Raw genomic sequence first — 24,182 nt, 5'->3', positions numbered from 1 at the left:
ACTTACTATTATATATAAGAGCAAACTTTTATAAACACGATGAAGCTTGTGTGGATAAAAACACATTTTGGAGCCAGACATAGAGACATATGCCAATAATCCCTGATCTTGGGAAGCTGAGGAAGGAAGATTCTGATTTAAAAGCCAGAGAAATTTCACATAAAAGCAGTCATGAAAAGGTGTAGATGATGTTTAGTTGACTGTAAAGATTATATTGCACAGGATGGCAGATGATTGCTATTCATAAAATTGTCCCTTCAAAAGACAAAGCTGTAGTATTAAGAAATAAAATATATGGTGTCTAAAGGTAAAAAGACAATTTATTTGTACCAGTTATGCAGATAAGCTCCCCAAATATAAAAAGTGGCAGGTGACCATGGTAAGATTTGCTGCATCTAGAGTAGCCCTACTGCTGTTGTCACTAGCAATAATATAGTGAGGCTGCCAGTCCAAAATTGGTAGGCCATTCTTTGTATATTTGAAACATAAATTGTATTTATTTGTGGTGTGCAGCATAAAGCTATGAAGTATATATACTTTACGGAATGGCTAAATGTTGCTAATTAACATGTGCCTCACATGGTTATCATTTAGGCATATTCTCTATCGTGAACATTTCTGTACTTTCTTTGTAGAAACTATCTTTGAGGTATCTATAGCCATGTCATTTTATTTCATTTTCTGACTTGTTTATCATAAGATTTTCCTTTTGTTTTCTCCAAACAATGAATGTCATTATTTCAAAGATCTCTATTTATGTAGCTTTCCCTTGGAGTCATTTGCTAATCAGAATTTGCTTGTGAGGACACTAGGTAGTGTGGACTCCAAGCTAAGTAAGAAATCAGAGTACTGTTAATGCAGTGAGCCAATGAGCAATTATAATATACAAAGATGTGTTAAAACCTACATCATTGGAAAGAGACATTTATGTAGTGATGCATGAAGGGATAATTGTCCCAAGAGTGCTTTCTGCAATAGATGGTGTACAACACATGGCTATAGTTTGTTTATACTAAGAACAAAATCCAGTGTTTAGTTTGTTCACACAGGTGGTGTCCACAACATGATTACCTTTTACAATAAAAATAGAACTAATTTGGTCTGTTGTACAAGATTTGAGAAGTTATTGTTAAAAAAATTCGTGTTGTACATTTTACTCTTTTGTATAGCTGCCACCTATTTTGTTCCATTATAATGGCATGCTACTAAGTCTTTGTTCCTTTCTAGAAAAAAGAATTTCATGTTGCTCCAATGGTTAAATAGGAGGTTTAATTTTTCTAATCCAATTTTTAAAATAGCTGTTTTGAAAAATAAAATTGCAAGCCATTCTTAATATGAGAGAGGAGAGAGAGAAAAAACAACACAGGTGGTTGACCTTTCTTTACCCTTACTTTTATTATAGAGAAGTTGATGTCAATAAAGTAGAAACAGCAGAAGATAAATTTTGGCAATTTCAACTTCCACAATCTGATTAAATATTGCACTTTCTCACTGTGAGGTTTGATTAAATGCATTATTTGAGCCACAGGATAATTGGAAATTTTATACTTTCTTAAAGAGTGTTTTCAGAGCTCTCTTGATGTCCTTATTCCTTAGACTATAGATGAAGGGGTTAAGCATGGGGGTGACCACAGTATACATCACTGAAGCTGTTGAACTTGAGTGTGAATTTTGGTTCCCAGCAGCACTGAGGTACACTCCTAAAAGTGTAGAGTAAAATAAGGAGACAACTAAAAGGTGAGACACACAGGTGGAAAATGCTTTATATTTGCCCTGAGTTGATGAGATTTTATGTACAGATGAAACTATCTTAGAGTAAGAATAAAGGATGCCAGTGAGAGGGCCAACACCCAACAATCCAGCTGCAATATTCATCATGATATTATTAAGAAGTGTGTCAGAACAGGCAAGGTGGGCCAACTGGTTAGGTTCACAGAAATAGTGTGGGATTTCCACCTGTGTACAGAAGGAAAGGCACAGTACCATTAAGCTCTGTAAAAATGAATTCAGGGCGCTTGTGATCCAGGACGCCAACACCAGCAACACACATAGCTTGGGCTTCATGCTGACCTGGTAATGCAGTGGGTGACAGATAGCCACAAACCTATCATAGGCCATCACAGACAGGAGGAAGTTATCCAAAACTACAAATAATGCAAAAAAATAAATCTGGATAATGCAGCCTTCATAAGTTATTGCCTTGTTGTGTGTCTCAATGTTCACCAGCATCTTTGGGACAGTGGTTGAAGTGAAGCAAATGTCTACAAATGACAGGTTGGAGAGGAAGAAATACATGGGTGTGTGCAGGTGGAAATCCACAATTGTAGCCAGAATAATGACCACATTCCCAAGCACAGTGACCAGGTACATGAAAAGGAAAATCCCATACATAAGAAACTGTAGTTCCAGGTCTTCTGAAAATCCCAGAAGAAGAAGTTTTGAAATGTGTGTATAATTTCTTGATTCCATTGAGACTACCAGAAAGAGAAAGGGAACACAATTACTTTCCATATTAGCTGTTCATTTAGTTGCTTCCTTGTGCCATCTCTGATTAAGGATTCCTGAGCCTCTATCTGTTGTTTCCTAAATATGTTGAGTATTCCACAGATTTTACACACAAGTCTTTCATGTACTTTAGAAATATAAATTCCAGCCATGTTTCTAGCACGGTCTGGACAATGACTGCAGTGTGCTGACACATCAAAGTCCCTACATTCCACTTGTGAAAATAATATAAACAGATAAGGAAATTATCAAACAATATGACCTTGAAGACGATGTGGAATGTGTTTGCTTTAAAGATATAATGCATGCTGAGGATATAGGCTTGAACATTAGAGTATGTATACATTGTATACATTGACATTGCATCCCACAAATATCTCCAGTTTTATGTATGTTTAAAAACACAGAAAATTATTATATGAAAATCAGATGGGACTAATTGCTATGAACCAAAGAATGCAGGTAAGATGGAGAGGGGATGAATATACTTTTTATGTGGTTTAGGCAAGACAGATAAAAAAGATGATATATGAACCAAAACTTCAAAGAAGAACTATTTTAAACAACAAGGTTACCCCAGACATTTCTGTCTGGCAGGAAGAAGTAGCAGCGCAATGGCCATGAAGATGGGACCCTTTCCACATATCAGATTTCAGAAGAAAGCAATGGTGCTGACCAGAATAAGTAAGAGAGAGGTGGCCTCCCTGTTACTACAGAAAATTAAAGCTTGTCAGATGCAGAGAGTCCTCCATTCTGATGTTATTACTGTACTTTATTTTAAGCCACCTCTTGAATAATAGGTATACAGAACTCACCTATGTAATTGTAAAACCTTTGGAGTTATTCCTTTACAATCCCTGGTCACACCATCATCACAGTTAATATTACAAATATCCATTGCCACTCAGAGTGTCCTCATATCCATTTTGTCTTATTGATGATTCTGGTGGATGGAAACACCTTATATAAGATCCATCCATATAGAAAATTTTGCAGTGCTAGTGCAAGGTACTCTGTTGTATGGGAGAATTAATCAACTCATACAAAATAACTTCATATCCATCAAAGAAAATTCCACATTTCCCCTCCCTTTCTCTTCTGATGTTACCATGCTATTCATGCATATGTGAATCTCACTAACTCAGATATTTAATGTACATTGAATCTGGCAGTATTTTGATTTCAAAGGCATCAGAGTGGATCCTTCCTTATTTCCTTCTTTGTGTAGCAATCAGGCATCTGTATTATAACTATCATGATTTGCTTAGACAAGGATTCTACAAGAAAAAAAATGTTGTAAGTCTACATCCTGGAGGAAAAATATGGAAAAATCTTGTATAGAACAATGAAAAATTGTAAACAGTATCATGTTAAAATGGATTATTTCCACTTTGGAATATATGAACTCAAGAACTCTGGCTACAAGAACTGCAAATCCTGCAAATACATGATTGCAATATATTGGTTTCCTTCAAATGACTCATCCTTGTGGTATTTATACCAGGTATGAATACATTTTATTAGTTTCTGCCTTGGCAATTGTGATGTTATATCATAATATCTTACTTACTTCATTCTGTTTTGAGTTTTCTCAATGATGAAAACAATGTACAAAATGTAGAAAAAGTTAACAAATTAAGAGTTCAAATAAAAAGAAAAATGAAGTAAATAAGTGAAATTATAACAACTGTTCTTAAGAGAATTGAATGAAAATCTAAAATAAAATTCTCAATGAAAATATCTTAAATGGCAATAAATCATAAAAATATTTTTGATACCATGGAAGAAATACTCTAAGGTTATGTTATTCTATGATAATATGTGTTACAATTGTGCTTTTCACACAAGATCCAATAGCAATAATAATGAAATTAAGTACTAAGCATTATTAATACATCCTACTAGCTCCTTTGTGAGTTCCTGCCATTCATATGAGCCCATGTGGTACATGCATCATCTCACTCATTCTTCACAGTGAGATCATGATTCTGATTATTTTAACATGTTGTTCACAAATAAGATCATTGTAAATATAATGAAGTTTATTATATGATGTAGGTGAGGGTCAAGCTTTTGTGTACTTACTTTGGGAATGGCAGCTTTGCAAACAAGAAGATTTGAGGCCAAACCCCAGTCCCACCAAAAAATATACATGTGAAATGGATGTAGGTGATGTTATTTGAAGGCAAAAGAATGAGCTTCACAAGATGGCAGAAGATGATGACTACTTAAAAAATGGAACCAATCTGAAAATGTAAAGAAGGGTAATAAAGAAAAACAGAGGAAATATGACAGCAAAAGGTACAAAAGGAAATTGATTAATACTAATAGTGAAGAACTTTTAAAATTGAAAACTCAAGTGAGGGATTAAGGTATTTGACCATCTATACTACAACTTTCATATACTCCCCAAAAAACTCTATACATATATGGAGGACCGAAATGGCAATCCAAAAACCTAGTGAAAAAACTCCAATTCTTCCTTAGGAAAACTAAAATCAAATGACAAACTCAGTTCCAAAATATTAAAGAATATGCAGGAAAATTTGGATTTGCAAAAGAAAGGAAAAACAAACAAACGTCAGAATATACACAGCCTGAGCAAAAGCAAAAGAATTACAGCATAAGTCTCTTTAGTTTTCCACTTAAAAATATCAAATAAAGATTATTTTATTCCTGTGAATCCCCAGTATGAGTCAAGACATGGTGAAATGTCTTACTAACTGTTGTCCAAAAGAGGTGTTTGTTAGCAAGGCATTAGTGTGTTCTTTCTAAGGAATATAGAAACAATCTCAGGTAAAACTCCATATCAAAAATCAGAGAAAAATGCCCCCACTTCACTATACAGGCTTGCAAGTCTGATACTCAAGTTTCTTCCTCCCTAATACAAAACTCATTGGACGTGTTCTATTTTATTGGAATATTTTACACCACTGCTTTATTCAGTCTCATCAAATTAGACTTCCATTCTCATCACATAATTGTCAGCAAAGATCTATGCATGCAGTCTATAAACATTTATTTAAAAAATATTGAATAAGTTGATAATAAATTAAGCAAACACACAGGAATCTCTCAGATCTCTGCTAGGTGTGGTTCTCAGGTGACACAGGTAAATTTCGTCTTGCTAAAATTCTTGTTGAACCTTTCTACTTTCCAGGGACCCAGACTCACCTGAATGGGGTCAATGAATAGAAAATCTGCATATGGAAGTCTGGATTCCTCCCTGGATGGTTAGGATGAAGAATAAAGTACTGCCCAGACAAGATGTCAAGGGGGAGTGAAGAACTGGTGCACTGGCCAGACTTAGAATTCCAAAAGGAACCACACGTCCTGTCCAGCCCAGGAATATGCCCTCTGAAGAACAATACCAGAGGTTGTATTTGTTCCTCTCTACCTACTTACTAGTCATATTTCCTCTTGTTACTTTAGCCTCTGAGCCACTGATTTCCCTGGGGGCCACTGGTCTGAGCAGAAAGAAGAGCTTCTTGCTCAATGTATGTTCCCTGGAGATCAGCTTAGAAATCAGGTGAATCCAGTCTTTATTACTCCTTTGCATGAATTCTCCTGACTTCTTGGTCAAATCTCCTCAGCATTTTTGCTTAATTCTTTGTTCCAGTTTTACTCAAAATCTGAGTTGCCAGACTTTTCTTGACTTGTAGTGAAAATACACCCCTTGCAAGCTCATGAAATGACTGTTCCCTCTTCATCAAGATGTTCTTTTTATAGGTAATCATGAGACATTATCACAACCCTTGTCTTCTAGTTCTCCATGAAAACTTCTCCATGAAAGCATGGGGAAGTTTTTGTTGACAACACATCCTTAAAACAGGAAATTCAGTTCTAATTTCTTAAATATTTGATATTTAAGATTTATATTTACATTTTTGTCCACTATAAGCCTACGTCAAAATCTTATAAGAATTGGATTATTTAAATTCCATGCATGTGATATATGATAGTTCTACCATTCTGTACCCATTTTTCATTTAGAGAACAACCTCTATGTCTCACAGAGGCTTAATTATTTGCCTACAGTTTTGGCCTAAGTAAGGCATAGTTTTGTTTGAAACTCAGTCAGGATGTTCCAGGTCCCATGCTTGAGTTCTGGTTCCCATGCTTGAGTTCTGGTGTCCTCCAGGACAGGAGGATAGGCACCCAGGAGACACTTGGCAGTGTCTGCAGAAAACTCTGTATGCTACAACTGGAAAGTTGGTGCTGTTGCTTGCAAGTTGAAGCTAGAGATGATGGTCAGCATTCTAAGATGCACAGCACAATTCATCACAAAGTGTCATCTGGTAAAATGTGACCACTAGGGAGGATTAGAAGTGCTACTGCAGTTCAGAACCTCTCTACTTCCATGTGAATGTGCGTCACTGGGCATTTTGTTCAAATGCAGAATATAATTATGCATGTCTAGGTTGACTTACAGGATTTTCATTTGCAACATGGTCCCAGTTGATACTGAAGTTGCTGCTCTGAGTTTGTGGACCACACTTTTTTGCTTTAACAGATACATTGAATTTATGCTTTGTACCCTGATGTTTTGAAGTTCAAGTGTTTTGTGAAATAACTAAGTAATCTCGTTAACATATACATTACATCATGCTAGCATTTCATTGCTGAGAATGCTCAATATCAACACTTAATATGAATTATTAGGAACATAATACATCTCTTGGTCTTATTCCTCACACAGAACTGTCAATTTATGTCATGGGAACAACATTTCCTCTACCATTCTCCACCACCACCTCAGTCCCTCATAACAATCACACTAGTCCTGGATGAAGTCAACAATTTTAGATTTCAGATGTGAGTGAGATATTGTGACATTTGTCTTTCTCTGTCTTTCATGTATCACAGTGACTTTCAGTTACATCTCTGTTGTCCCACATGTCAATAGAGTTATCAACACGTTCATGGCTGAATCCTATTCCATTGTGCAGTTGCACCACATTATCCATTTATCCACTGATGAGCAAGGGGATTTGTGTTGCTTATATATAAATTATGTAAATACTAAGCCATTTTATGTAACAGACATGAGTATTTGTGACTTTTGGTATATGTTATGCTGGAGGGTTCTGAAAACAATCTGTTGGTAGTGAAGGAGTGTTTATACACCAAGGTGTGTGGGACAGATCCAGCTCATGGGTTATTTTTGTACATAAAATTTTATTGGCACACATACTACCATGCTCATTGACTGTGTGAACTCAGTAGTGTTCCTGCCACACGGGCAGATTGTCTTGTCTATGGAGTTCCTGAAACAACTTCCTCATGTGTACTGAGAGGTGACTGTCTCTTCACTTTAGTTTCTTCTCAAGAACACGATTCAGTTGCTGAGGATGGATGTAGAAGTAGTCATCCAAGGCTTGAGTTGGACTAAGGATTTTTAGTATGTTTTAGCAACAGGATATTTCTGTTGCTCTTTGTTGGAATCCTACCTGAGCCACATGACAAATCCAACTAGACAGCTGGAAGAGCGTACATGTTAAGGAAAAGCTAGGGTCCTGGACAAGGCTATAAATCTGCCTACAGTCATCTGTGTCCATAATATGTTAAAAATCCCAACCAAAATTGGCAGAGCCTCCCCAGCTGACCCACAGTGGATGATAACAGATGTATAAGGGCCAAACTCAGCTCTTAACCCCCCCGCTTGGTACCATCTTGTTTATGATAAATGCATCATATTAAGTGGCTTGGTTTTGAGAGGTTTTTGTGCACCAAAATTCTAACAGTTACCTTAACCAATAGAAATATAACTGAGGGCAATCATAAAAATTTGGTACTTTGTATTTTTCCCATTTCCTCTGATAATAAGGGAGTCATTCACACTTAATTTTTATACAAATATATTTGATACAACGTTACTTAAAATGATTATAGGTAGATTGACTTCCAGGCAAAAGAGTATGGATTTTTATGCAGGAAATATTGTGACTCCAAATTACAAGAATTAGCAACAGTTGAAGCTACCCTACAAATTATGCTTTGATCTTAAAGGTCAACATTAGTCCTGAGCATAAAGTTGAAATATAATGGATGATACTTTCATTCTTATTAGAATATGTTCACTGTTCATGGGAATTTGTTGTGACATTTCTGCATAGCCTTATATTGTGTATTGACTAGATCCCTCCCACCATTTCCCCACTGAAACCATTTCTGCTTCACTTAATACAAAAGCCCGTAAATCACATTCCTTCACCTTCATGCCCACCATTTATTTTAACCTCTCCCACCAGTACTCACCATCATGCCTATTTTTACATTCCTGTCTTTCTTTTTTTATTCCAATTTCACTGTTCAAAGTGGTTTCTTCAGGTATCCAGCTGTGAATATACTATACATTGGTCAGTTCATCCTCCTCTATTACTCTCCTTCCCCTTTCCTGCCTATTATTCAATATTTTAAAAACATATCATTATGTCATCTACCTGTGTAGATGCAATGTATGTCAATATTTCTGACTCTCTATTTTTCTCTTTAATGGATGATTTTTGATGCTGTTCACTTATCACACTTTTAGTGGTTATGCCAGAATTTAGAAATGATAGGCAATTTATTTAAAACAACTGAACAATTCATACTTATTGGTAGCATTGGAAGTTTTCAAGAAGGACCACACAGATAATCCAATAACAAAATGCAACACATACTATAATCCCCAGGGAATAAATCCCCTTGCACATATATAGCAGCCTTCCACACTTGAATGATTATAATTATGGTATGAAAAAGTTATGTAGAATTAAGACATTTATCTCATCCTGATTATGAGGCCAAATTAATCAATCTTTTTCACCAAATTTCTCCTTCTATATAGAATTCCCTTGTAAACATGTACTTGGTAATCAGATTTTGCCACCGAGGACAGTAGGAAGTGTGGACACAAATATGAATAAAAATCAGAATACAGGTAATGTGTAGAACAGCTAATGTTCAGATCTAGCACATACAGGTCAATTAAAACTGACTTTTTGGGGAACAGCAGTTAATGTAGTGATTGTTCCAAGATTCAAACTTTGTCACAAAATTTCATTTGGTACAAAATTACATAATTTGTTCTAATTGTCAAATGTAGGATTTTTTTCAATAGTATGAGGAGAATACATGTGTATTCTTCATACTGAGAACATAAGTAATGGGCTAGAAATTCTGCCAACAAATCTGAAGCCCTGAGTTCAACCACATTAACACAAACGAGAACAAAAACCAGTGTGTTTTTGTCCCCATAGGTAGAGTGCACAACAGGATTATATTTTATATATACAATAGAAAAATAATTTGGTCTGATGTATACTATGGGAGAAATTATTGTTAAGAAATTGGCATAATTCCAATTAATTGTTTTCATGTATCTAATCCAATTTGTAAGTTAGATTAGTTTGTAAAATAAATTTTGGATGAAGAAAAGTGATAAATTTGACAATTATTAATATATAAGAGAGAGCAGAAAGCTTAAGAAGAGTAGTTGATCTTTTTTTTCACCACAATTTCATATAGAAGTTTAATTCAACAAAGCAAACAATTCCAAAATTAATTTGTGGCATAATCTGATCAAATATGGTATTTGCTCACTGGACGTCTTGGAGATTTTTATCAGCAGCATTGTTTGATTCCCAGGACATAGGAATGCTTTTATAGTATTGCTCTCAAAGAGGGTTTTCAGACTCCTCTTGATGCCCTTATTCCTCAGACTGTAGATAAAAGGGTTCAGCATGGGGGTGACCACACTGTACATCACTGAGACCATTGCGTTTGAGTTCATAGCAAAGTTGAGGTATACTCACAAAAGCATGGAATAAAGTGAAGTAAGAACTGAGAGGTGAAAAGTACAAGTGGAAAATGCTTTATACTTGCCTTGACCTGAAGAGATTGTCTGGATGGAGGAAACAATCCTACAGCAAGTATAAAGAATGTAGGTGAGAGGACCAATACCCAGCAACCCAGCTGCAAAATTCCTGACATTATTAAGAAAAGTATCAGATCAGGCAAGGTAAACCAATTGATTAGTTGTGCAGAAGGACAATCCAAACACCATGAAAGTCTCTAATAAGGAATCAAGGGCACTTATGAGCCAGAAATATCAACACCAGCAAATCTCAGAGCTGGGAATTCATGATGACTGTGTAGTGCAGGGGCTGATAGATGGCCACAAAGTGGTCACAGGCCATCACAGCCAGGAGGAAGTTGTTCAACACTACAAATAATGCAAAAAAGGGTGATGCAACCTTCACAAGTTATGGCCTTGCTGTGTTTCTGGGTGTTTACCAGCATCTTTGCTGTGGTGATGGAAGTGAAGCAGATGTACACAGAGGACAATTTGGACAGAAAGAAATACATGGGTCTGTGCAGGCAGATGTCACATATTGCAGCCAGGGTGATGAGCAGATTCCCAAATACAGTGAACAGGTACGTTGAGAGGAAAAGTTCATATATGAGGAGCTGCAGTTCTAGGTCCTCCGAAAAGCCTTGAAGAAGAAATTCTGAAATTCATGTATAATTTCATAATTCTATTGCTGCAGGTGAATATCCAAAAGAGAAAAATAACTTGATTACATTAGATATCTACTTTGATCAACCACCAACCTGTACTATCTCTGATTAAAAATTCTTGTCCCTGTCTATACTGTTTCCTAAATATGTTCAATGTTCCACAGTTTTCATAACCAGTTTGTTCATGTACGTGTGGAATGTAAATTGATTTTGCACCATATTTCTGGCATTGCCTAAGCAATGACTTTTGTGTACTGGGAAATCAAATCCCTATAAATCATGCATGAAAATTATACAATAAATAAGGAAATTAACAAACAATATGAGGAGGATATGGACTTCATTCACCCTAAAGGCATGATACATGTTTGAGGAGAGAGAATTGAACATTATACAATATTTGCATTTACTAAAATATTACATTGTTTCCCATAAATTTCTACAGTTTTTAATGTATGTTTGTTAACCAGAAAATTATTATGTAAATATCAGATGGTGATAATTCTTTTTTTACTTTCTTTTTTATGGTTTTTACAATTACATTTATATTTGCTTACATGTGTATTCATTGCTTAAGCTACATCCACCTCTTCATAACTCTAATGAAGGAAAAGTGTGCAGGCAAAAAATAGTAAATATAGGCGTTTCTAGGCAGGGCAGGTAAACACGATGATATATTAACAGAAACATCAAAGAGGACAGGTTTGAAGACACAACATTATTTGAAGTCTGTTTCTAGCAGGAAAAAGTAATGATGGAAAAGCCTGAGGGTGGTACCTTTTTCACATATCAAAGCTTAGAACAAAGCCATGATGGTGACCAGAATGAGCTTGGGGAAGTGAGCGAGAGATCCTGTCTGAGAATGTGGAGGGGGCATGTGGCCTCACTGCTGCTGCAGAAGTAGAAATATTTTCAAGATGCAGAGTCCTTTGTTCCTGTGAGGTCCCTGTACTGTGTTTTAACCAGGCTTTTTGAGTATAATTTGTACGTGAATAACAACTCATATGTAATGTGTACAATTAGTTGTGTTTAGATAAACAAACCCTGGTCAAGCATCATCACAGTCAGTATGACAGACACATCTATCACCTCCCATAGTGTAGTGTTCTCATGTCCCATTTTGTGATTTTTTTTGTTCTATTAATTATTCTGGAGTTACAAACAGTAAGCATGAGATACATCCTCCTGTTAAATTTTGTAGTGCACAACATAACATTGTTAGTGCTAGCAGTAGAAAACATGGCATGTGCCTAGAAATTATTGTATGCAGCAGTAAGATTATAAACAGTAACAAACAACTACACATTTCTCCTCACCACCCCCATTACCCCACCAGTCTATTCAGTGCATCTCTTTGTTTGACTACCTTAGATAGCCTAAGTACATGGACTCATTCTGTAGTTTGATTTCAAAATCTTCTGTGTATCACAGAGGATCCTTTCTTGATTCTTTCTTTGTATGGCCATTGGGCAACTGTATTATAATAGTTAGAATCTGGCTAGTAAGGGACTCTGACATAAATAAATAATACAGGTCACCATCCTTGATGACCATGGATGAAAAATACTCAGTAGAACACTAGAAAGATGAAATCAGCAGCATGTAAAAAGAATTATTCTCAGTTGGAAATATACAAACTTAAAGAAGTCTGGCTGTGAGGACTACCCATTCTGTAGTAATCTCTGTGAAATCCTGCAGGTATGTCATTACAATCTGTTCTCTTTATACACAGGCTTCATCCTTGTGTGTTTATACCATATGTAGATCAAATTTTTTGCTTTCTATTCAGCAATCATACAATAATATAAAATTGACCACGTATTTTACCTGTTTTGTTCAGTTTTGTGATTTCTCAAAGGTGAAAAATTTTAGAAAATGTAGAAAAAATATAAGAAATTAAGAGAATAATTGAAAAGAATGAGAAGATAAATAAATGGATTCAAAACAACTCTACTAAATGTTGAATGAAAATATAAAATGAATTGTAAATATAACTATCTTAAATACAATAAATAATTTCTCACAACATAATGCTGTCATTAAAAGTTTTATTGAAAAACCTGCAAATAAAATAATAAGAGATATTTTAGCAACAATGGAGGAAACAATATGGAAAATTATTTTATTATACACAAATATACATGGATTTAATTGTGATTTTGACATTGGTAGCAATGGCAATGATAACAAAATTAAAGGCCAACCATTATTAATACATTCTAATAATTCCTTTGGCGATTCTTGCCACACAGGTGAGCAGGTGCATTACATGAATCATCTCACTGATTCTTCACAGTCACCTTATGATGCCAATTATTTGAACATATTGTTCACAATAGGATCAGTGCAAATAGAGTGATCTTTGCATATATAAAATATTCATATGAAAAAGCTGTAGCTTTATGTTTATTTAAAGACAAGAATATGTAGCACAATGACAGAATATTATGGCTACTTATAAAAACAGAACTAATCACAAAAGTAAAATTTCAGTAATAAAGAAAAGTATATATACAATATTATAGCAAAAGCTGTAACAAGAAACTAATAATGATCACACAGAAGAACTTTTAATTTGAAAAAGCATGTGAGGTATTCAGTGATTTGACTAAAAAACTATAGCTTTCATATACTCATCAAACATAGCTATAGATTCGTAAAGGAATTAAATGGCAAACTGAAAACCTAATGCAAAAAAGCCTCCAAGCCTTCCTTAGAAAAAGGAAAATCAAATTATAAATGTGTTCATTCCTCATAGCAGCAAAAAAAACCTCTCAGGAACAATATGGAACTTCAAATAGAAACAAAAAAAAACTAAGAAGCTCAAAAACTCATCCTGAGTAGCAACAAAAGTATTGCAATATTAAGCTCTTTAATTTTACCTTTTTAACTATCAAATAGAACTTATGTATTCCTGTCAACCCCAGCATGAAGAAGAGATTAATGAAATATGCCTAACTTTTGTCAAATGGTCATGTTTATGAGCAATGCATAATTACTCTGTTCTTTATAAGAAACACAGAAACAGCCCCAGATAAAACCACATGTGAAAATTAACGAACAATGCCCTCACTTCACTGTATACCACTCCAAATCAGAGACTCAATTTTCCTCCTCCCTAATTGCATGCTCTTTTACGTGAAATGTTTTGTACCACTTTGTCATTCAGTCTCAGTCAATTAAACTTTTACTTTCTTCACATAGTTGTCAACAATGGTCTATGCTTTGCAAAATCTACAAGTGTATCTTTTCACCATATTAAGTATATTGTCAATTAATCAGTCAAGCAAGCGAAAAGACAGAGATCTCTCAGTTCTGGGCTAGGCTGGCTTGGTCCTCATGTGACAAACGTAACTTTTGTTAGCTTCCATGTTGGTTGAATGCTTCCTACAATACCTATCAGGTTCTCAGACAAAACTGAAAGGGGGATTTGAGAAGAAGACCTGCATTTGGAAGTCTGTATTTGTCTCTGGCTGGCTATGATGGAGACTGTAACTCTTCCTCATATAAGACAGTAGGAGGTACTAAAGCAGTGAACAGCCAGGCTTTGAACTCGAAATCATGTGGCCATGGCCTGTCCAGCTCAAGATTTTATCCTCTGAGAGACATTACCAGGTGATGTATTTATAGTCCCTACCCCTACCTGCTCATTAGGTGTATTTCCACTTGTTATTCAACAGTCATGCAAACTTGATTTCCCTGGACACATTGATAGGAACAGAAAGGAAATTTTCCTCCCCATTCCATGTTTTCAAGAGACAAGATAGAAATGAGGTAAATCCAGCATTCCTTTTTATTTCTCTATGAAATCTGTCTCCCTGATGTCTAACCTCCTGAAAACTTTTGCCCATTCCTTCTTTCTCCAAGGCGTGAGATATCTGGATTTGCTAGATTCCTTGTAAAACCGTGGCTTATAGAGGTGACTAAGCTCCTGACCACTTCAGAAAATTAGTATTTCCTCTTAATCAAGGGAGACAACTGTCTTCACTCATCATAAGACCTCAGGGCATTAGCAAAACCCTTGAAGTTTTGGTTAGGTTGATGAGCTGTTGGAGTTTGATTTTTGGAATAATGTTTCAAAAACTATATATGCATTTTCATTTATTAAATAATAGAGAGTTGTAAGAAACATATTTGGATGATTTTAATGCACCATGGACTGAAGTTATAATCTCTGAAGAATTGTCTGGGATAATTTTCACACACGCCTACGATATGATACCATTATCAGGCACGCATTTGTGATCTGAAGAACTGGGGCTCAGAGGGGCTTAGTGATCTGCCCACAGCTGTGCATTTAGTAAGGACAATCTGTGCTTGGAACTCCATCAAAGTGATCCCAGTTTTCATTCCCTAGGTCATTGGTCCTCCACCAGGAGAGAGATCAGGTAACCTGCAGATACTTTGCAATGTCAGCAGAAAACTCTGGTTGCCACAACTGGGGAATTGATACTGTCCCTAGTAGTATAAGTGATGGATGCTGCCCAATTTTCTTAGATTCACAGCACAGTACACCACAAAGTATCCTCTAGCACGCATGTCACCTGTGGAGAGGTTGAAAACCACTACTGCACAACAGAACTTCTCCTATTTCAGTGTGAGTGTGGATCACCGGGGTCTCATTCAAATGCAGGTTCAGATTTGGCAGGTCCAGGTGACCCTGAGATTCTGTAATGTGCTCCCAGATGGTATTGCTACTGCCAGTTCCAGTTTGTTGACCACTGTTTTTTCTTAAACAGATGTATGTGTTATGCTGTGTAGCATAAAGTTTTGTAGGGCATCTACTTTGTGAAATAACTGTATACTGCTAATAACACAAGCACTCCCTCACGTGGGTATCATTTCATTGGTGAGACTGCTTAATATCACCTCAGTATTTCAAGAAGGAAATGTATTGGTGGTTATAGTCAACACATTGTATATTTCTTCATCTTTTTTCTCATATGTAATTGAAATTTTGTATCCTTTAACGAACATCATCCCCAAACCAACCCACTCAATCACTTCAATCCATGGCAACCACTATTCTTATTTCTATGAACTATCCTACTTTAGATTCCAGGTTTGAGAGAGCTCATATGATATTTCTCTTTCTTTTTCACTTAACACAGTAGCATCCAGTTACATTTGTGTTGTCCCAAATGACAATGTAGTTATCAGGGTGTACCACATTTTCCATTCTTCCACTAATGAACACATAGATGAATTGCAAATATGAGAAACTTCCAATAATATTGCAGTGAACATGCATGTGCAGGTGTCTCTTTCATACATTAATTTAATGACCTTTGGATTTTATATTCAGTAGTGAGTCATATTATAGTTCCAAACTGAGCCCAAAGGATGCAGTCCAGCATTTGAGTCAAGTGTGGGCACACTGATTCTTCATCCCCAAGAATACTCTCACCCACCTGAGTTCTGAATTTCGGTGGTCAGATGTTGAGATGTGTAGTTCAGTTTCATTTGCCTATTGAATTCTTTCTTCATGACATAGAAGTAAACTTGCAGGCCTTTGGTTTTTCATATATAATCTTGCAAACTTCCCCTCACTAAATGCAATTTATGAGTGAACAAAATAGATCAAAAAATTCACTTAGCAAATAGTAGAGTTTAATAGATAATAACCATTGTGAGTATCATTGTCCTTCATTTTCCAACTTCACTGTGTATGACACCAAAAAACATACTTGGGACAGGAAGTGAGTGGGGCATTGCCTTAATTCTGAGAGATGGCAGTGGTGGTGTGGTTGGGGTGATCCTCCCAGGGCCCAGGCAGGCAACATAGAGCTTTGGAGTCCTCCATTCTGTGCTGGCCTCATGATCGTCATGTCTGACACCTCCTACCAGCTCCAGATTGGCACATTAAGACATAGTTTTAAGCAAGGGTCCTATGCCCCAAAACTGGATGTAACTATAAAGCTGATGTTTGTGATACAGAACTGGAGAGGCTAGAGAAAGAAGGTTACTACCTAGCCCTTGAGTACTGAGTTTGTTATGTTGTTGCAAAAAAGAGTTTTTGAATACATCAAGATATAAACCAAAGGAGTTTATTAGTAAAGCAAATCAAAGAAATTATTCTACACAACTCTGCCATGGGTTTAGGCACATCTGGTAACAGGTGTGATAAGTGTTTAATATCAGGGGTTCTAACATCAGAGGATTAGATATTTGTGTAAATTTGCCTTAGTCTGATATTTTCCTTTGTTTGAGACATGTGGTATATGTAATCATTTTGTTGTTACCCTGTGCTGTCAGTTGGGCCCAGAGATATCAAGATTGTTGCATTTATTAAATTTGGGATACTATGACGATGGTGTCTGAGTAATCCATCAAAAAAGAAGGCATTCTGCCAGATGTTCCCTTTAAGGCAGGTATCCTACCTTGAAATAAATAGTTTCCTTTGTAAACACTTTTGTAATCAAAGGAGTGATTTTCTCTAATGTTTGCTCCCAGGACAAGAGTGTTTTTCAAGATAAACTTACTCAGTTTTCAGAGTGTATAAGTATTTGGGCAAGCAGGCACAATCAGAGGAATAGCTACCTCTGTTTTTCACTGAACATTACAGATTAGTGTTGGAATGTGAAGTTTAGAGAAAAGAAGGTAGAATCGGTGTGCTTTTAATCATGCTAAACATTAATAATGTGTTTATCTCTAAATCCCAGGATGCTGTTTATCATGCCTTATTTTCCCTGTGCTATCTTTCTTCATCTACTGGAGAATCAAACTATTTTTCTTTCTTGTCTCCCTCCTTCTTTAAATCTGTAGCTTGTAATTTTTAAACATTTGCTGTTCACAGAAGAATGAAATGCTTTCCTGTTTTTTCCTGCTCCACATAGAATTTGATTAATATTTTATCATTTGTGATTGCTATTATTTTTCTATAGTAAGAATGTTCATCCTCTCCATTGCTTTGGGTCCTGATAGTGAATCACATGATACGCGTGCATGTCACTCCAATGTGGCTTTGGTCTTGGACAAACTGATGCTTAGTTTTGGGAGTGAACTCAACTGGCTTAAGGAATGCCTACAGAATTGGTAAATCATTAATTTTGGTTGTGCAGGAGGATGTTCCTTGGGAAGATTGACACATGGGTTGTCAAACAACCAAGTGAGGACATCCTGCCCTGAATGTGAGCATCAGTGTCCAGTTTCTTGGTGGTCCAGATGGAACAAGAGAGTAAAATAGGGAGAAATCTCTCTCTCTCTCTCTCTCTCTCTCTCTCTCTCTCTCTCTCTCTCTCTCTCTCCTTCCTTCTCCCTTTTCCTTTTTGCAGCATGAAATGCTCTTTAATGCTTCTGCCTGGTACATCAGACTCTAGTTTCTTTAGCCTTTGGGCTCTGGGACTGGCACCAGCAGCACCCTTAGGGTTTGATGAAAATTAGCTTTGTCTAGATATTTTAGCACATATACTTGTTCATGTCTGCCATCTCAGATTACTTGTATATGGCCATTACAATCTAGTTAGAAGTGAACAGAGATGGATAGTGGGAAGTTACCCAAAACCGAATTAGAAAGAAGGAATTTTTTCTAGTTCGCTACTGCACAATGGGTGACCATCCTTCACAGTAACCCATTTCATACTTCATTATTAATTAAAAAGAGAAGCTTAGAAACTACACACACAAACTTATAATATACACACGGACATATTCACTACCTAATTTGATCAGTATATCTTTTATACACATATGGAAATATCACATTGTTCCAAAACATGTCAAATATAGTGTGTTACTGAGAATTTAAAAATTCTAACATATGACTTGATAATTTTTTGCTGTGTATATATGTAGCTAACTGCATACTATACCCCAAAATTTGTACATTAAAAATAATAATTCATTAAACTTTAAAACTTGATCTTTAAGTACTTTTTTTAAAGTAACATCAGGCATTATCTTCTGTTCTCCAGTGGTTTATTTACAAATCCAGGAGAAAGATACTCAAAACAATCACATGTACCAATGTACCTTCCATTGAACCCATCATATCTTGAAAATGCCATGAGTCTCACATAAATTTAATTCACCTAACCAATTGAACATCATAATACAGCAACACAGTATGCTATAGAGAATTGCTTTTAACCCTGGAGATGAAAAGCAAACAAACATACTACTACTTTGTAATCTAGCAATCCAACTACACAGTAAAAACCCCAAAGGAAAGCAAATCACTGTTTTGAAGATGTATTTGCCCTCACATGCTTATTTAGGTATTATTCACAATGGCTAACATATGGAATCAAAATGAGCATCCATTTACAAATGAACTGATGACTTAAACATGACAGATATGCACAATGGAATGTTAGTTATCTGGCCAGAAGAAAGAATGAAATTTTGCCATTTGCAGTGGGAAAGAAACACAGAGGGACAGAAGCCCATGACAGAAAGACAAATACATTAAGCCTGCCTTATTTCTGGATTTATTACATTCATTTTAACCAAGCATGTTCAACAAATAAATAAATTTTTAAAAATAAAAGCAAATTTCAAAAGACAAATTTTAAATTCTCACCCATGCATTACTCAACTCGGTTCATGTGGAGAGGCTTGCATTCAATCTCATGTTAGTCACTTGTGTTTAAATTGCTCTGTCATCTGCTGAGTGTTTCCCTTCCCTTAATTTTGTGAAAAACATGCTTCTCCCAAAGTAAGTGGTGTACAAAATGCAAGATAAATATTATAATAATCCTACCAAACCAATAATGGCATGTAATATGCTTAATTAAAGTGATAAATAGAAAATTTTAAATTTGTTGAAGGGTGGCAGGTATATTCAAAAGTGATGTGGCTGTATGGGAATAATAAATAAGAATTCACAGCGTAGTACTGAAATCCGTGCATCTTGTGCATTTGTGGTTTTTCCTCAGTGATGATCACCTTGGAACCTTGTCCATGTGAATAACAAAAATCTACTCTACCACACATAGAAGAAATTAAATTAATTGACTTCATCATCAATGTGATGAAGTGTGTGTCTGTGAAGAGAGTAAAATTCTCACTGTCAGCTGGTAAGAAAGGTATAAGGGAGGGAGATGAGAGATTTGTGATGGAGTAGAAAAATGTACTTAGGAAGAAACATTGTAGATTGTAAACTAGCTTGGAAAAGCATTTTGAATGTTCTCTGAAGTAATTAATAATAAATGTTGGAGATGATAGATATCCTAATTACCCTAAGTAAACCACTGACAATTTAAAATATATTGAAGTAACATACTATTCCCCATAAATACAAGAAGTTATGTTTCTTTTTAAAACAAAAATAAAACGTAAATATTTTAAGACATATTACTTTGTTAATCATGTGAAGCAAATTACCCAAAACCATGTGCGTTAAAGCAACACACATTTGTTAAAGTTCGAATCTATGGATGGGAACTTCACATAGGCCTCTGCTAATTTTTCTGGTCAGGGCTTCACATTGTCCAGAACACACCATTGGTCTGGCTGAGTTCTAACCTGGAGCTCAGGGGCCACCTCCAGGCTCATCCAGGTCCCGAGCAGAATTCATTCACTTGTTTGGTGCCACTGATGTCCTGTTGTCATGCTAGGTGTTGGATAAGACTCACTTTCAGCACTGGAAACTTTCCTTATGCTCTTGGTATGTGGGCTTATCAAAACATGGCAGCTTAGTGCATAAAGTTTGGCAGAAAAGCAATGATTTTCAAGATCTTACGCAAAGATAATTGCTAGAACACTCCATAACTCTGACATACTACATTTCCCTTATTTACTGCCCTCAGCACTTTTATGTACCTTTGAAAATATTACACACCTCTTCTCTTTCCTACCACTCACTGATTCTTCATCTTAAGCTATTTCACTAGCATTTCTCATGGATGTCTAAATCCGTCTGTCCTATCAAATCATTTACATATTAAGAACTAACACATAGCTACTGAACACCTGCTAAATTGTGGGTCTCTCATCTGTGCCTTCATGGCATTTCCATTTTTTATGAACTACATATTTCTACCCCACTAAAATTCCTGTGTTTGGATCCTAACTCCTAATAGAACCAGCAGGGCTGATGCCTTCACCATTCTGAGTCCTATTTGTGTGAATGTATAATGAGGTTTATAATGTACTTTTCTAAAGAGTAAATCAGACAAATCTCTTTAGTTGCTAACATCTGGGTATTATATATAAAATGATCTAAATAAATGATCATTGAATTTTCAAACACTTATGAGTGCACGACTAAACAACAGACCTTAACTTGTTTACCTATTTTGGAAAATGATAAACCAAGGAGTGCAGTATCCCAGCTTTTATATCAAGAGGTCATGGGTCAACCCCTTTATGGAGGAAAATGAGGCAAGTGTTTTAGAAATACTGGGGAAGTGCTCTCAACACTGTTCATAGTGTTGTGGTGTCAAGAGACCTGATCGAGTCAAGCTCATAAGTCTTAGACTTTTGGAAAACCTTATTTGAAGATCACAGTATGGTTTCAGTAGTTTAGAATTCTGGAATGAAGAAGAGTTAATGGAGGATAATTAATGAGGTTGATTTATCTGACATTTAATCAGGTGTCTTGGGAATAGAGAATCAGCAGGGAACTATTTTGTCTGTGCTGTACAAGGTCCCATAGGAAATGGAGATGACTCAGGATTGGAATAACAAGAAGGAAGTGTGTCTAGTGATCACACACACACAGCTGAGAATAAATCCCCTGCCATTGTTTTGGGCATGCATAGCCATGGTATAAAGAGGTAGTCTTTCCATTACAGTCCTCATCTCTTTGGGGGAATAATGTTTGACAGCTTCCTACAGTTATGTTTAGCTACATAGCTGCAGCCTCCATTGACAACCATCCACAAAGGAATTCGGACTTGCACATGGAGAACTTCCATACAGAAGAATGATCCAGGTGAGTCTGAGGGCTCATTAGTGACTTCAAGAGAATTTCTGAGAGATGGAAGCCAAGGATATTTAACTAAGGTCAGCCATGTGCGAGCACAACTTCTCTCAGAGCTGAAAGATGGCTGTGGATGATTCCTTGTTTATTTCATTAAATCATTGATGTATTTATTTGCCATGCTGGGAAAGGAAGTGAACACTGAACTCTGCAATGCAGAGTTATTGTTGACAATGAATTGATGGCTATGGAAGTCTAGTTAGAAAAGACATTTTGATGCTTAAAGTATGTTCAGTGTCTCCAAGGACTTTGTATTTATTTAGGTGGAAAAGAGAAATTGCATTTCCGGTGGACAGACGTGCAGTGACATGAGGGCATTCTTGTTTATGAAGTACAATGCTGTGTTTATTTAATTATTTATGTCTTACACCCATTTTGTAAACTTTGCAGCATTTCCATGGAAATATATTTGCTCTTTCTCTATTTACTTGTGGAGTGATACTTTGCTTATAGAAATTTTAAATGGTATTCAGTGAAATACATCTATATTTTTATGTCTAAGTTTCTTACTTGGCCACAATAAGTTTGTCCACCCACAGGCTTCATATGTAATTTTCTAGTGTTCTTCTAAAATACATGATTTACTTTCTTACTGTGTTCTTTATTTCCTCTGATTTTGGGTAAGATATTGAGCTCAGGGCTCAATTTCATTTTCCTCAAGAAAGACAATTATTTGTGCTACTTTTTCTTTACACACTTTCAGCTACTCTAGCCACATTGAAACAAACTTGCCATGTATTAAATGTCAGTACATACAGAGGCATAATTCCTTATTCATTCAGCTAATAGTTATTGAGCATTTGTTACATGCCATTTTTTGTTACTTCTGAAATGCAGGCAAGTGTTAGTGTTTCACCTTGTTTAATGGATGCCCTCTTGGAAAAAGGCTGAGCATGACAGGAATTCCAAATCAGAGTGGTAAAGGGGATTCTCTACAATAGAGAGATTTATATGCAGAACCCGTTCACTGAAGTCTTGACTATAGAATATATGTAACAGTGGTCAGATTAATATCACATAACTTGGTCATATCTTTTCTCTCTCTTTTTTTGTTAGTCACATTAACCACATGGACTTAGAAAACAAAATACAATCAGAATTTCTGTTTCTTGGGTTTTCAGAGGACTGAGGATTGGAGTATGTCATCTTTGTACTGGTCTTCTCTAAGCGCCTGGTCACAGTGCTTGGGAACCTACTCATTGTCCTGAGCACCATCTCAGATTCCCATATTCACACACCTGTGTACTTCATTCTCTTCAATCTGTCCTTTCTGGACATCTGCTTCACGTCCACCACAGTCTGAAAGATACTAGTGATCATTCATACACATAGAAAGTTCATTATCTATGCAGGCTGCATCACCTTAATGTTTTTATTCATACTCTTTTCAGGATTGTACATCTTTCTACTAACTATGATGTTTTAGGGCCATCTGTCACCCTCTACATTACACAATCATCATTAATGCCCTACTCTGTGTTTTGCTGGTACTGCTGTGCTGGATGGTGAATGTCATTTATTCTATCCTACAAAGTTGAGTGGTGCTCTGGGTGTATTTCTGTACAGACTTAGGGATCCCACACTTTTTCTCTGAACTTAATCAGGTTGACCACCATGTGTGTTCTGACACTTTTCTCAATGACTTGGTGATAAATTTTGCAGCTGTGCACTTGCTGGCATCCTTTATTTTACTACAAGATTATTTCCTCCATCTGTGGAATCTCGTCAACTCAGGGTAAATATAAAGCATTTTCCACTTGTGCATCTCAACTCTCAGTTGTCTCCTCATATTACTGTACATACCTAGGTGTTTATTTTTGTTCTGCTTCAATGGAAAACTCACATTCAACTGCAAGAGCCTCAGTAATGTACAGCACGGTAACCCCCATGATAAACTTTTACATCTACAGACTGAGAAATAAGGAAATCAAGAGTGCTCTCAAAAGTCTCCATCAGATCTAAACAGTAAAAGAACCAATTGTGCTGAAACTGTAGAAAGATCCTTCATGTTTCTTTTATTCTGATCATCTTTGCTATGTAACTCAAACACAAAATTTACACTATGTACCCTTCTGTTCTTGGTGACACCTACTCTTTTTCATTTTATCATTTTTCATCTTTCCCAAAGCTTTTCCATCTTTGGAAATATTTGGATATTATCTTTTCTCCTACAAGACAAATTTATAGGAATTATTTCATCTTGAGACATATATGACACTAAATAATTAATATTTTGCTTTACTAAAAT

General features: G+C 36.0%; 1 protein-coding gene and 1 pseudogene across 1 annotated transcript; one reads left to right on the top strand and one right to left on the bottom strand.

Moving 5' to 3' along the window:
- Positions 1 to 1,542: 1,542 nt before the first annotated feature.
- LOC141416354 (olfactory receptor 7A10-like) lies at positions 1,543 to 2,469 on the bottom strand. The gene has a single exon (XM_074053416.1). The coding sequence runs from the start codon at positions 2,467 to 2,469 to the stop codon at positions 1,543 to 1,545; it is 927 nt and encodes a 308-aa protein (XP_073909517.1).
- Positions 2,470 to 10,662: 8,193 nt separating this feature from the next.
- On the top strand, positions 10,663 to 23,896 carry LOC109676063 (olfactory receptor 7A17-like; annotated as a pseudogene).
- Positions 23,897 to 24,182: the final 286 nt, after the last annotated feature.

The sequence above is a fragment of the Castor canadensis genome, chromosome 14 (assembly GCF_047511655.1).
Source record: "Castor canadensis chromosome 14, mCasCan1.hap1v2, whole genome shotgun sequence".
Classification (NCBI taxonomy): Eukaryota; Metazoa; Chordata; class Mammalia; order Rodentia; family Castoridae; genus Castor; species Castor canadensis.
Note: the sequence above shows the minus strand (reverse complement) of the source record. Positions and strands in the feature narration are given on the sequence as shown.

Excerpts from the sequence above, each read along its gene's own strand:
- LOC141416354 (XM_074053416.1), bottom strand. The coding sequence starts at position 2,469 with ATGGAATCAAGAAATTATACACACATTTCAAAACTTCTTCTTCTGGGA.